The 14,861-nt window shown below is 40.5% G+C and overlaps 1 protein-coding gene across 2 annotated transcripts in view; it reads right to left on the bottom strand.

The window, feature by feature from the left end:
- Nucleotides 1-14,861, bottom strand: part of ELOVL5 (ELOVL fatty acid elongase 5) — a 79,044-nt gene that overhangs the window by 11,612 nt on the left and 52,571 nt on the right. For both annotated transcript variants that reach the window (XM_073589152.1, XM_073589153.1), the window contains exons 5-6: nucleotides 3,380-3,551; nucleotides 1,854-1,978 (exon numbers count right to left, since the gene is read on the bottom strand). In XM_073589152.1, the coding sequence (XP_073445253.1) occupies nucleotides 1,854-1,978; nucleotides 3,380-3,551 (297 nt within the window). The remainder of the gene's footprint in view (nucleotides 1-1,853; nucleotides 1,979-3,379; nucleotides 3,552-14,861) is intronic.

The following is a 14,861-nucleotide window of genomic DNA, read 5'->3' as shown; positions in this document are numbered from 1 at the left end:
TTGTAAAGAGTTCTATTTTAACCTCACAGGACATGTTTCCAAAATGCATCAGGCTTGTTTAGATGCTCTTTTGCATACTTCTGATGCTGCATTTTATGGTGAGGACACAGCAGAACGATGTACCACAACTCCAGAGTCTAAATCTTTCTGAAGGTCTTTTGTAGTCAAGAGGGGGTTCTGATTTGCCTCTCTACAATCCTACGAGCAGCTCTCACTAAAATTTTGCTTGCTCTTCCACACCTTATCTTGACCTCCACTCTTCCTGCTAACTTTCTTAGTTACATTTTGAACTGAGGAAATTGCAACTTGAAAAAGTTTTGCCATCTTTTTACAGCCTTCTCCTGCTTTGTGGGCCTCCACCATTTTCAGAGAGCTAGGCAGCTCCTTACAAGAACACGTGGCTGCAGTGTTTTGGCACAAAGTTAGAGGAGGCTGGGTTTTGATAAAGCAGGGAAATTTGCACCACTTGGCCTTTCCTAACAATGATAGTAAACCAGCCATAAGCCTAACCGGCTAATTAAGATCTGAAACCTTGTTCAAACTTATTTGAGCTCACAAATCTCTATGGGTGCACAAACTTTTGCATTGGCCCATTTTACTTTTTGTAATTTTGAAAGTGTGAAAATATATTATTTTATCCCTAAAATACAAAGGAAATGTGTCATGTTTAACTTTAGGCCTTTTAGAGATCATTTAATCGTCAACTTGCTTAACTGTTCACAATAACAGTAATTTTGACCAGGTGTGGCTAAACGTTTACATGCCACTGTAAGCCCATGTAGAGCGTTATAATAGTGAATAGAGTCCTAAAGGAAACTTAGCCACAAAGGAACTTTTTCATCAAAAACTGTAAAAGTCTCCATACACATTAGATAGCTGTCGGCCAAAAGGTATCTCTCTGGAATCCACCATACACAGGAACTCTTGTGGCTTGACAAGAGTGCTCCGGTGTTCTCTATAAGATAGCTGCTGACAGACACCAGCAGCGACTTACCGGCATGCCCAACAAAAGGATGGGGCATTGAAAGTCCAAGACCCGAATCCTCTCCATGAATATCATCTGTCAATCAAGCTTAGGGAGGCTGCCATAACCATCAGACTCTCTGCCAATCCCACCAATATTGGCCAACTTTAGTTTAATGTGTATGGGGGCTTTGGTGGTTCCTTCCATTGTTTTTGTGTCTTAGGTGTTGCTTTCCCATCCTGAAATTGTGTCTGTAAATTAATGCTTCCTGCACAGATGAGGTTTTATTGAACTATGCTCGATATATATCTCTGCATGTGATGTGGTCTTAAAAAAATGGAATGCACAGCTATACTTTTAAGCTAATACCCTATCTAAATATGGTCCACCTACAGAAAGTATGGTATGAGAAGAAACAGCTCCCAATTGTGAAAAGTGATAGTAGTGAATTGCGATGACTTGTCTCTCACGTTAATGTGCATGAACTCCATAACGTACCCAATGAGAAGTGACTGAACACACACATCTTAGTGCAAAGACACCAAAATGAAAATTATATTTATACATACAAAATGATCCTTAATAAATACCACTAAGAGATGGAGAACAAAAGACACATGACATCACAGTCTATGGATGCCTAAATATAGAAAACACAAAAATCAAAAACGCATACAGGACACATATCTGGATTAATCCCAAATGCAGAATCATGGTAGACATAAAACAAATTCTATGTATAAGAAAAGCTAGTAACTAATTCTTAGTCACCAGATTTGTAAACTAAAATCATTATCTGCACCCTACCATAAATGAACAGGGAAAACAAAATATTACCCCTATGTGGATGGCAGATATGACATAACAGATGAATCCATGGAAGGCTTACCAGCTGGCACTGAGTGATGTATTTCTTCCACCATAGGTAAGGACGCATGGATGGAACAGCCGAGAGTCCGTAGTAAGAGTACATGAGGACATGAATAAAGCTATTGAGAGTGGCACCAAAGTAGGCTAAAACAAGAAAACACAAATAAAATAAAAAGCTCATGAATCATCACAGATATGACTTTTATAGCAAATATCATAATTCATATAATCATTCTAGTATAATAGGGGGATGTAAAGGGGCACTGTTTGTGGTAGTCTGGCAACTCTTAATAGGGCTTCCACACACAGACGCTGCGCTAGCTGCTCTACTTAGTAAGTCCCTGAAGAACCCTGGCCTTCGCCCCGTAACTCCTATACAGGGATCTGGGGACCCCTAGCTTACATCTGTGGAGTGGCTGCTGGATCGATTTAACAGAAGAGGGTCATATGAGCCAGGTCAAAACTAAAAAGGGCAAAAACTCTGGTAGAATTGTAAGGCAGAGCTGGGGGTCAAAACAATTCAAGATCAGCAACATAATATACTGTGCAAGATTAAGGAAGCAGTGGACCAGGGACTGAACCAGGGTCAGGTTAAAACTATAACTGGCAGCTTAGTACAGAGTACTAAGGTTTTAAATGGGAAAGGAGCCCAGCAAGGGATTGTAGCCAAAAGCCAAAAACAGAGGTTTACTAACCACTGGGACACTAAAGTCAAATCTGAAACACGCGTTGTGTCGCCCAACATCATTCGCAGTGAAAATACGGCGCCGCCTGTAGACAGAGGTGGAAGCAGTGGGAGTGTGTTCATATATGGATGTGACATGGGTAGGCAATCGATGTCCAGAGAACGCCTATATCATCATTTTACTAGGGTATTTCATTAGCTTAAAGTCCACTACAATGAAATTTCTTTATTGGGAAGCCATTAATTCTGACCTTCTGACAAGGTTATAGTGGCATAGTTTACATCATCATCTTATTTTGAGCAGTTTTCTCTACTGAGATGGACCAGGTCATCAAAGTTGCGCTTCACTTTAATAATATGTTTTTTCCCCCTGCACAGATTGTTATATTTAATATCAGCTTGAAGGCTAAGCAATAATTTAATTCCCCATTGCTAAAAGCTGCTTTGAGATGCTTCACCTTCTGAGGGGTGGATGATATCCCAAGGCATCCTTTCCCAGGCACTGGCTCCTGGGCTTTCTCTATGGCCATCTTTATGACACACAGGTGGGGCTGGTAACTTGGGAATTCATTTTACAAAGCAAGCTGAAGGGAAACAATGCCGCTTTCTTTCTTGGAGTTTAATTCTATTTTACCAATTAAAAAGCAGAAAAAAACTTGCAGGTCATAAAAGAATACTGGCGTGATCTCAGGGAGGGACCTGAAATGAAAAACCAGTTGCACTGTATGGAGGGATTTCTTTATCATTCACAATGTCGTAAATGACAAGGTTTCAATGAGACAAAACCATCAACTGTGTACGCATCCTACGTGGCTGTATGGTGCATATCTCATTCCAAATGAGGGACTCTAACTACTCACAGTGTCCACAGGGAACCCAGTTCATGACAAACCACCAGATGTTGAGCATGGAGGCGTGGTGATAGACATGGAGGACGGTGATCTGGTGGTTGTTTTTACGGAGAATGAAGAAGAACGTATCCATGAACTCAATGAGCTTGGAAAAGTAGTACCACCAGAGGACTCGAGTTATCTGTTGGAAAGAAAATACTTTGTGTAACAATATAGATTTGTATATGGGAATAAAGAAGAAAAAAACAGCAGAAAGTATCCAAGCAGTCGTGTACTCTGCAGATACTGGGGCACTTGTCAATGCAACTGTGCTAGTGCCCAGACTGAACATAATACAACCCCTGGCAAAAATTATGGAATCACCGGCCTTGGAGGATGTTCATTCAGTTGTTTAATTTTGTAGTAAAAAAGATCACAGACATGGCAAAAAACTAAAATCATTTCAAATGGCAACTTTCTGGCTTTAAGAAATACTAAAAGTAATCAAGAACAAAAAATGTGGTGGTCAGTAATGGTTACCGTATATACTTGTGTATAAGCCGACCCCCCCCCTAATTTTGTCTAAAAAAAAAACTGGGAAAACTTAATGACTCGCATATAAGCCTGGGGTGCACAGTGAGTGGCCCCAGATAATGCTGCACAGTGAGTGGCCCCAGATAATGCTGCACAGTGAGTGGCCCCAGATAATGCTGCGCGGTGAGTGGCCCCAGATAATGCTGCGCGGTGAGTGGCCCCAGATAATGCTGCGCGGTGAGTGGCCCCAGATAATGCTGCGCGGTGAGTGGCCCCAGATAATGCTGCGCGGTGAGTGGCCCCAGATAATGCTGCGCGGTGAGTGGCCCCAGATAATGCTGCGCGGTGAGTGGCCCCAGATAATGCTGCGCGGTGAGTGGCCCCAGATAATGCTGCGCGGTGAGTGGCCCCAGATAATGCTGCGCGGTGAGTGGCCCCAGATAATGCTGCGCGGTGAGTGGCCCCAGATAATGCTGCGCGGTGAGTGGCCCCAGATAACGCTGCGCGGTGAGTGGCCCCAGATAACGCTGCGCAGTGAGTGGCCCCAGATAACGCTGCACAGTGAGTGGCCCCAGATAACGCTGCACAGTGAGTGGCCCCAGATAACGCTGCACAGTGAGTGGCCCCAGATTACGCTGCACAGTGAGTGGCCCCAGATTACGCTGCACAGTGAGTGGCCCCAGATTATGCTGCATAGTGTGTGGCCCCAGATTATGCTGCACATTGTGTTGTGGCCCAAGATAATACTGCACAGTGTGTGGCCCAAGATAATGCTGCACAGTGAGTGGCCCCAGTTTTGCTGCACAGTGTGTGGCCCCAGATAATGAGGACAGTGAGTGGCCCCATCATGTTGCTGCTGCCGCTGCCTCCAAAAAACAAACAAGAAAAAAGTTGCTATTTGAAATTACTTTAGTTTTGTGCCATGTCTGTGATTTGCTTTTCTTCTACAAAATTAAAAAACTGAATGAACATCCTCCAAGGCCGGTGATTACATAATTTTTGCCAGGGGTTGTATTTACAAAGCATCAAACCATTGTGTTTAATGCTTGTAAAGTTGCATACACGGCAAACTATTTTCAAGGAAATCTCATCACTGTCCGACTAAGAGTGGTGGCAGGTTAGAACAGGTAAGGCAGGTGAACATGTCCTATATGAGAACCTGTGCTGTATTCCTCAGGACGGCACATGCTGCACAAACGTAAGGCTGGTGCGCTCGAATGGGTTCATTGACTTCCATACTAAAACTCCTTCCACCACTGCTTCACTATTGACTGGGCAAACGGTCACTTGTATTATGATATCTCACTCTAACAATATACAGAAAGTATTAAGCAGCCCTGTAAATACTTACCTGTGCTTAAACATGGTGTTCTCTTCCACAGGGTTGGCCATTTATATGGATACACCTATATAAAATGCGAATGGTTGGTGATATCAACTTCCTGTTTGTGACACATTAGTATATGGGAGGGGGGAAACTTTTCAAGATGGGTGGTGACCATGGTGGCCATTTTGAAGTCGGCCATTTTGGATCCAACTTTATTTTTTTAATGGGAAGAGGGTCATCTGACACATCAAACTTATTGAGAATTTCACAAGAAAAACAATGGTGTGCTTGGTTTTAACGTAACTTTATTGTTTCATGAGTTATTTACAAATTTATGACCACTGAAATGTGTTCAATGTGCTGCCCAGTGTGTTGGATTGTCAATGCAACCCTCTTCTCCCACTCTTGACACACTGATAGCAACACCGCAGAAGAAATGCTAGCACAGGCTTCCAGTATCCGTTGTTTCAGATGCTGCACATCTCGTATCTTCACAGCATAGACAATTGCCTTCAGATGACCCCAAAGATAAAAGTCTAAGGGGGTCAGATTGGGAGACCTTGGTGGCCATTCAACTGGCCCAAGACGACCAATCCATTTTCCAGGAAACTGTTCATGTAGGAATGCTCGGACCTGACACCCATAATTGATGGTATGGTGTGGTATATGGGGTACAAAGACAGTGGGGTTTTTCTTCATCAATGGAAACCTCAATGCCACTGGATATCTGAAATTGCTACATGATGATGTGTTGCCCTCTTTATGCACTGAAGATGGCACGTTCCCTGAGTTTTTCCAGCAAGATGGTGCATCACCACATTATGGGTGTCAGGTCTGAGCATTCCTACAAGGAATCTGACCCCCTTAGACTAGCATTTCTTCTGCGGTGCTGCTATCAGTGTGTAAAGAGTGGGAGAAGAGGGTTGCATTGACAATCCAACACAATGGGCAGCACATTGAACACATTTCAGTGGTCATAAATTTGTAAATAACTCATGAAACAATAAAGTTACGTTAAAACCAAGCACACCATTGTTTTTCTTGTGAAATTCTCAATAAGTTTGATGTGTCAGATGACCCTCTTCCCATTGGAAAAAATAAAGTTGGATCCAAAACGTCTGACTTCAAAATGGCCATCATGGTCACCACCCATCTTGAAAAGTTTCCCCCCCTCCCATATACTAATGTGCCACAAACAGGAAGTTGATATCACCAACCATTCCCATTTAATGTAGGTGTATCCATATAAATGGAGCACCCTGTATATCCATGGCACATATTGAGTATTTGGAGCATATTTTTCTGCAGAAAAACCCAGAGTGTTGGCAAGAAAAAAAGATGCATTTTTTAAAAAATTATAAATACTTTATTTAAAGAATGTTGGTGCGAGCAGTAAAAACAGCAAAAATACCAAGAAAAATCAACATTCGTTTTCTATAAGGGGTACAAATTTTAAGGGAACTGGGGATAGGAGAGAGAAAAAGGGGATGGGGAAGGAGAAACAAACAAGGGCAAGAGGAATGAGCGTGGAAGGTAGAGGTGGTAGTCCTGTTGAGAAATAACCCTTTATTTCCTGTTCTTTAGTAGAGAAACTAAAACATGAAAAGTTGTATATCGCACAAACATACTTGGTGATTAATTCCAAGATGTAAAGCTTCATCCTGTTTTGGAATTCATTCCATTGTTACCAGCTCTCTCGAAGTTGGTCTTCATTGGAGTAAATCAGGTAAAATTTTTTTGAATGAGTATATACTATTTAATTTGTTAATCCATTCTGAAAGAGAAGGGGGATCGGTATCCTTCCAATGTCTTGCAATGAGGATTTTAGCCGCATAAAGGGGATGGGATATTATAGTATAAGCAGTAAAATGCTGGTATTGATGATGGACGTTAAGGAGGATTAGTTGGGGAGTTAAAGGGGCCGAGCTTTTCTTATATGGCTTTGTATTATTTCCCAGAAGGGTACAATTTTAGCACACTCATACCATATATGGGACGGTGTTCCAGATAACAAATTGCATCTCCAGCAATTAGGCGAATAAGAATTATCAATTTCATTAAGAATCTCTGGAGTTTTATACCATCGAGATATTATTTTGTAGTTTAATTCTTGGTATTTAAATGTGGGACAAATAGAGAGGATCTCTTTAGACATTTTAAGACCCCTTCTGCTTTCAAAGTTATATTTAATTCTTTTTCCCTTTTGCCAATAAAATGGGGGATTTCTACTGAGTTGCAAAAGATTTTATATATTTTAGAAATTATTTTTTTTGTTTATATTAATTTCAAAAAAGACATTTTGTATTAAATTATCAACTGTTTTGCTAGAGATATCTGGCAAGTGAATTCTAACTGTTTCTTTTATGATTTCAAATTCAGAATTTGTCAGTTTGATGCCATTAAATATCGTTATACGTTTGCTATTGGAATGAATTTTATTTTTCTGAGTTAGTTGGCCGATTTGTACACAAGAAAGATTTTCTGAGGATTTAGTATTTTTAACAGATTTATATTTATTTGGTATCAGGTACAATAGCGGAGTATATGTGCAAACATTAGGGATCAGACTGTGTTTTTTGCTAGTTTTGTTCCAGAGGCTTATGGATAGTTTGGTGAGCGGATTTATAACTTTGCAATATTTGAATGTATTATATTGTGTTGGCCAGAGATAATGATTGATGTTTCTATTAAGAGAACTGGATTCTATGTCAACCCAAAGCTTCCTAGGTGGGAATATTCTCCATTCCCTCGTTCTGTCCAAGTGTGTAGCAAGTCTATATTTTTTAAAGTCTGGAAGTCCCAGTCCCCCCTTATTTTTCCTTTTTATTAGTGTGGAATATTTAATTCTACAATCTTTATTTTGCCATAAATTTGGAAATCAGAGGTTTGCTTTTTTGAGAGAAAGATTGTGGGATGTCAATAGGCAAGACTTGAAAAAAGTATAGTATTTTGGGTAATCATCTTTATCAGGCTGATTCTACCAAACCAGGAAATAGGCGCATCCTCCCACGAGGAGAAATCGCGCTCTAGATCGTGGATTAGAGGTATAAAATTTAGGTTACATAAAGAGGACATGGAGTTGCTAATCTTGGTCCCTAAATGCGTAATGTGGGAACAATTATTTTTGAATGAAGAAATTCTGGATAGGAGGGTCCAGTTTTCCCGTTTTACTTTAATATTCAACAATTCAGACTTAGAGAAGTTTATTTAAAAATTTGATACGCCAAATACGTGAATTTCTATGAGGAAAGGGTTAACAGATTGCCGTCCAATGTGCCCTGGGCCTTAATGACCATGGATGGAATAGTACGTCATACGCGATCAACCTCGCTCAAGGGGGGGAATGCGGCTGATCGCGGCCGGGTGTCAGCTGATTCTCACAGCTGACACCCGGCATGAAGTGCCAGGAGTGGTCACGGACCGCTCCTGGCGCTTTAACACCCGGCACACTGCGATTAAACATGATTGCAGCGTTCCGGGAGCAGGCAGAGGGTCTAACAGTCCCTCTGCCTTTGGATCGGAGACCCCGCAGCATGCCGTGTGGTCCCGATCACTCCCATGGTAACCCAATGTCGTCATGATGACATCCGGGTTACCAGAGCTCAGAGACTTCCTGTCATATGCAGTGCAAGTCAGGAAGTCTCTGAGGTCAGTGTGCACAGAGTGCAGCGCTGACAGCTTATATGGCATGCAGATCTGCATGTCACATAAGCGATCAGCCTGCACAAAATGAGGGTCCCATAATGGGACACAGTGTAAAAGAATGAAATTAAAAAAAATTAAATAATTGTAAAATTGTTAAAAAATAATACAAACAAAAAAGTTATTTTATAATTAAATCAGTATTTGAATAAAAAAAAAAAAATCTAAACTATAAAAGAATACATATTTAGTATTACCACGTCCGTAACGACCCGACCTATAAAACTGTCCCCCTAGTTAACCCCTTTAGTGAATACCATTAAGAAAAAAGACAAAAAAAAAAAGTTTTATAATCATACCGCCAAACAAAAAGTGAAATAACACGAGAAAAAAAAGACGGATATAAATAAACTTGGTAAATCTGAAACCGTCATCTGGTCCTGCAAAAAACAAGCCATGATATAGCTCCATCACCAGAAAATTAAAAAAGTTATAGCTCTCAGAATAAAGCGATGCAAAAATAATTATTTTTTTTCTATAAAATAGTTTTTATTGTATAAAAGCGCCAAAACATAAAAGATATAAATGAGGTATCGCTGTCATCGACGCAAAGAATAAAACTGCCTTATCCATTTTACCACATGCAGAACTTTATAAACACCCCCCCAAAAGAAATTCATGAATTGCTGGTTTTTGTTCATTCTACCTCCCAAAAATCGGAATAAAAAGCGATCAAAAAATGTCATGTGCCTGAAAATGGTACCAATAAAAACGTCAACTCGTCCCGCAAAAAACAAGACCTCATATGACTGTGGGCCAAAATATAGAAAAATTATAGCTCTCAAAATGTGGCGATGCAAAAACTATTTTTTGCAATAAAAAGCTTCTTTTAGTGTGTGACAGCTGCCAAACATAAAAACCCGCCATAAATAGTAAATCAAACCCCCTTTATCACCTCCTTAGTTAGGGAAAAATAATAAGATTAAAAAAATGTATTTATTTTCATTTTCCCATTCGGGTTAGGGGTGTGTTAGAGTTAGGTTTGTGGTTTGTGTTATGGTTAGGATTAGGGGTGTGTTGGGGTTAGGGTTGGAATTAGAATTGGGGGGTTTCCACTGTTTGGGCACATCAGGGGCTCTCCAAATGCAACATGTGTCTGATCTCAATTCCAGCCAATTCTGCGTTGAAAAAGTCAAACGGTGCTCCTTCCCTTCCGAGCTCTGCCATGCGTGCAAACAGTGGCTTACCCCCACATATGGGGTATCAGCATATTCAGGACAAACTGCACAACAACTTTTGGGGTCCAATTTCTCCTGTTAACCTTGGGAAAATAAAAAATTTGGGGCGAAAAGATCATTTTTCTGAAAAAAATATTTTTTATTTTTAAGGCTCTACATTATAAACTTCTGTGAAGCACTTGGGGGTTCAAAGTGCTCACCATATATCTAGATGAGTTCCTTAGGGGGTCTACTTTCCAAAATGGTGTCACTTGTGGGACGTTTCCACTGTTTAGGCACATCAGGGGCTCTCCAAATGCGACATGGCGTCCAATCTCAATTCCAGCCAATTTTGCATTGAAAAGTCAAACGACGCTCCCTCCCTTCCGAGCTCTGCCATGCGCCCAAACAGTGGTTTACCTGTATATATGGGGTATCAGTGTACTCAGGAGAAATTGTACAACTTTTGGGGTCCAGTTTCTCCTGTTACCCTTGGTAAAATTGGATCTGAAGAAATTTTTTTGTGAAAACAAGTTAAATGTTAATTTTTTTTAAACATTCCAAAAATTCCTGTGAAGCACCTGAAGGGTTAATAAACTTCTTGAATGTGGTTTTGAGCACATTCAGAGGAACAGTTGTTAGAATGGTGTCACTTTTGGGTATTTTCTATCATATAGACCCCTCAAAGTGACTTCAAATGTCATGTGATCCCTAAAAAAAAAATGGTGTTGTAAAAATGTGAAATCGCTGTTTAACTTTTAACCCTTAGGCTAAGTTCACACATAGCGGAATTCCCGCGGAAGTTATCGCGAAAATTCCGGAATTCCATTCCGCGGGAAAATCGCATTTTAAATTCCCACGATTTTCCGGTGGAAAAACTAGCGATTTGCAAGCGTAATTAGCTTGCAGAATGCTAGTGTTTTCCAAGCGATCTGTAGCATCGCTTGGAGAACTGATTGACAGGTTGGTCACACTCGTCAAACACAGTGTTTGACAAGTGTGACCAACTTTTTACTATTGAGGCTGCCTATGCGGCATCAGTAGTAAAAGATAGGATGTAAAAAATAATTTAAAAAATATTGTTATTCTCACCTTCCGGCGTCCCGCGCAGCCTTCCCACCGCTCTCCATGCTCCCGGTATCTTCTGGTCCCAGTAATCCTTTGCGCGAATGACCGCGAGACTTCGCGCTCCCGCGACGTCATCGTGATTGACCGCGAGACATCGCGCTCCCGCGAGACCGCGACTTCATCGCAGTCATTCTTGCAAAGGATTACTGGGACCGGAAGATGTCGGGAGCGTGGAGAGAGGTGGGAAGGCTGCGCGGGACGCCGGAAGGTGAGAATAACAATATTTTTTATTTTAATTCCATTTTTTTACAGGGATATGGTACCACAGCCCGGAGGACAGTCTCCTCTCCTTTGGATCGTGGGTACCATCCGCAAATGTTCTGCTTACTTTTCGCATGGTGGGCACAGCCCCATGCGGAAAGTAAGCAGAACAATGCATTCCTATGTGGGCGGAATCGCCGCGATTCCGCTAAATTAATGAGCATGCTGCGTTTTTTACGATTCCGCCGCGGAAAAAAATGCAGTATTACCACAGCATTGCGGAATCCCATAGGATTGCATGGGATGCTTATTTTTCGCGGCAAAATCTCGCGTTTAAAACGACTGCGAAAAAAACGCGACGTGAACGCAGCCTTATAACTTCCAAACAAAGTTTTGGTTCCAAAATTTTGCTGATTTAAAGTAGACATGTGGGAAATGTTATTTATTAGGTATTTTATGTGACATATCTCTATGATTTAAGGGCATGAACATTCAAAGTTGGAAAATTGTGAAATTTTCCAAATTTTCAGCAAATTTCCATTTTTTTTTCACAATTAAATGCAAGGCATATCAAATAAATTTTACCATTACCGTGAAGTACAATATACCACAAGAAAACTTTGAATCACCGGGATCCATGGAAGTGTTCCAGGGTTATTACCTCATAAAGTGACAGTGGTCAGAATTGTAAAAATTGACCTGGTCATTAACATGCAAACCACCCTTGGGGGTAAAGGGGTTAAAGGGTCGAGATTGACTTTTAGGATTGCTGCTTCCTATAGGTGGCACTAGAGTTCTAGTCCTCTTCCTCTCTGAAGAGATAGTTTGCATATTTCCCAGAGAAGCAATGCGGCTTAAAAGTCTCTTCATCTCGGCATGCTTGATACGTTATTCTCCGCAAGGAGAAATGTTACCCCTTGGTTTATGTTCTCAAATAATTTATGTTCTGTGAATTTAATAATAAGGTTAAATTCCTGTATGAGCTGGCCATGCCTCCCTATAACCAGGTGGAGAAGCAGGAATATGGTGGCCTAATACAGGAATGAGTCGAGTGGCATACACAGTGAGAAGCACTGTGCAAGGATCATGTGCGAGTTATAGCCGTGACACTCTGCCACTGCTCTTGGTGTCTGGTAATAGCTGTGGCGCTGACATCAAACCGTCACGCCAGTACGGCAGCTAATCTGTGAGCTCAATGGCTCTGCCAGTGTAGGCGGAATACCCCCTCTAGAGCCTCTGAACTCAATGACTGTCTGCCACACTGTCAATGTGATGTTAGCGTTGCAGCCGATGCGAGATACTGAGAGTAGTGGCAGAGACTCGAGGGTGGACCCAGAGAAGGCAGGTTCAGAATAGTTTGTGTTTTATAGCAAATGGCAGTCAGGGTAGAAACTTAAATGAAAGGGAAAAACCCTTTAACTAACTTATGAATTTGGTTTGTTGGGGTTAGGTGATGGTCAGTGATTTGGGCTGATTACGTGCCCCCTTTCAATTATACTCAGGTCAACTGAAATAAATTAACTTTTTCATGATATTCTAATTTAGCGAGAAGCACTATATATATATATATATATATATATATATATATATATATATATATATAAAAACAACACATAGACCAGCTAACCTCCAAGCTCTGGATGGTAAATACCCGTTTCCTCTGTGTTGCACGGACCAAGACTGGGAACAAGTCCAACAATGTAGAAATCAAGGCAGAAAAGTCCAGCAAGTGGAAACTTCCTGTGGTATAATAAAATCCAAGAATTTTTATTGCAGATAATTTAAAAAATCCAGAGTTCAGTAACAAGATGCCGACATAATGCTGAACAGACTACGCGTTTCGGCGGTAACACCTGCCGCCTTCTTCACGGTCTCAAACTGCTTCTGGAATACTCCAACATTCTTAAGTAGAAAAAACATCTCTTAACCTCATAATCAAGAAGTAGTAACAGGTGTAGATAACATCCCTCAATGTTAACTCTATAGCTTCCGGAAACAAGTAGAGAAAAAAAGCATCAGTGTGAACAGTACCTGCGCTAACAAAGTTATCTGACCAGGATAACGAAATAATTAAAAACACACATTATTACATTAATACAACAGTGTTATACAATGAAAACATTATGACTGAGATATAATAGCACTACTTAGAAAGACATGATATCAGAAATTCTTTATAATGTATTGCTAGATCCATTCTATTATTGAATCCATGTTGTAACCTTGTAGCTAAAAGAAACATCCATTTGCTTTCTCTTACAAGAATTTTTTTGTGATAATTCCCCCCCTTTTCTGTTTTTTTAACCTGTTCAATGCCTATAAAAGAAAAACCCTTGACATCACCCCCATGTATTTGTGAAAAATGTCGGGAAACTACAGAGGCTCCTGCTGGTGGCAAATTACCTGCATCAGAAAGAGGTTTTCTGATCCTTTTTTTAAGTATTCATAGTGCAACCTACATACTGTTTGCTGCAAATTTCACAATTAGTTAAATAAATAACATTGGCGGTATTACAATTAATATATGAAAGAATATCAAAAGTCTCATTATTGTGCATAGACATAAATGTTTTAGATTTTTTTGCATGTTTGCAACATTTGCACACATTCGCTCCGCACCCATAGAAACCTTTGGTTTTTAACCAGTTGGTGTCCTGTGAGTTAAGAGACAAGGGATCCCTGAAAAGGCTAAAAGCTAAAAGTGAACTTAGAGTGGGGGCAGGTTTAGCAACAAACAAAATAGATTCACTAGCTACCAGTGTTTTTAAGATTTTATCTTGACACAGAATGAGCAGATATTTCTTAATGATCGCAACAATATTATGATACTGGGGACTAAAAGATGTAGTAAAAGTAACTTTATTAGAACCATTACCAATATTATTGCATTTTGTCTTTTTATTTTTAGAGTGCAGCAAATGGGCTCTATCTATATTATCTACCAGTTTTTTTGCTCTTTCCAGATAATAACTGGGATAACCTCGTTCACTTAATCTGGTGCAGGCTAAGTCCGCTTCTTTCTTCTAGATGGATTCTTGTGTGCTATTTCTTTTTAGACAAATCAGCTCACCAAGAGGAATGTTTTTAATAGTATGTTTGGGATGATTGGAATTAGCTGTTAGAATACTGTTACAATACGTATTTTTTCTGTATGGTGAAATATAAGGCTGTGTGCCCACGATGCGATTTTTAAGCGTTTTTGCCGCGATTTTTGGCGCGAAAACGCTGCAAAAACGTTTAAAAATCGTGTACAGAACGCCCCCCATGCATTCCTATGGCATTCCGCACATGCTGTGCTAATGCTGCGCTTTTTTCTGCGGCGGAAACGCATCGCAGAAAAAATTGCAGCATGATCATTCTTTTGTGTGGAATCACAAAGAATTGCCGCGATTCCGCACCCATAGGAATGCATGAGAATCGCTTACTTCCCGCATGTGGCTATGCCCACCATGCGGGAAGTTAA

Source organism: Dendrobates tinctorius, unplaced genomic scaffold, assembly GCF_039654945.1.
Source record: "Dendrobates tinctorius isolate UK_male_01 unplaced genomic scaffold, ASM3965494v1 ptg000107l, whole genome shotgun sequence".
In the NCBI taxonomy this organism is placed as follows: Eukaryota; Metazoa; Chordata; class Amphibia; order Anura; family Dendrobatidae; genus Dendrobates; species Dendrobates tinctorius.
Note: the sequence above shows the minus strand (reverse complement) of the source record. Positions and strands in the feature narration are given on the sequence as shown.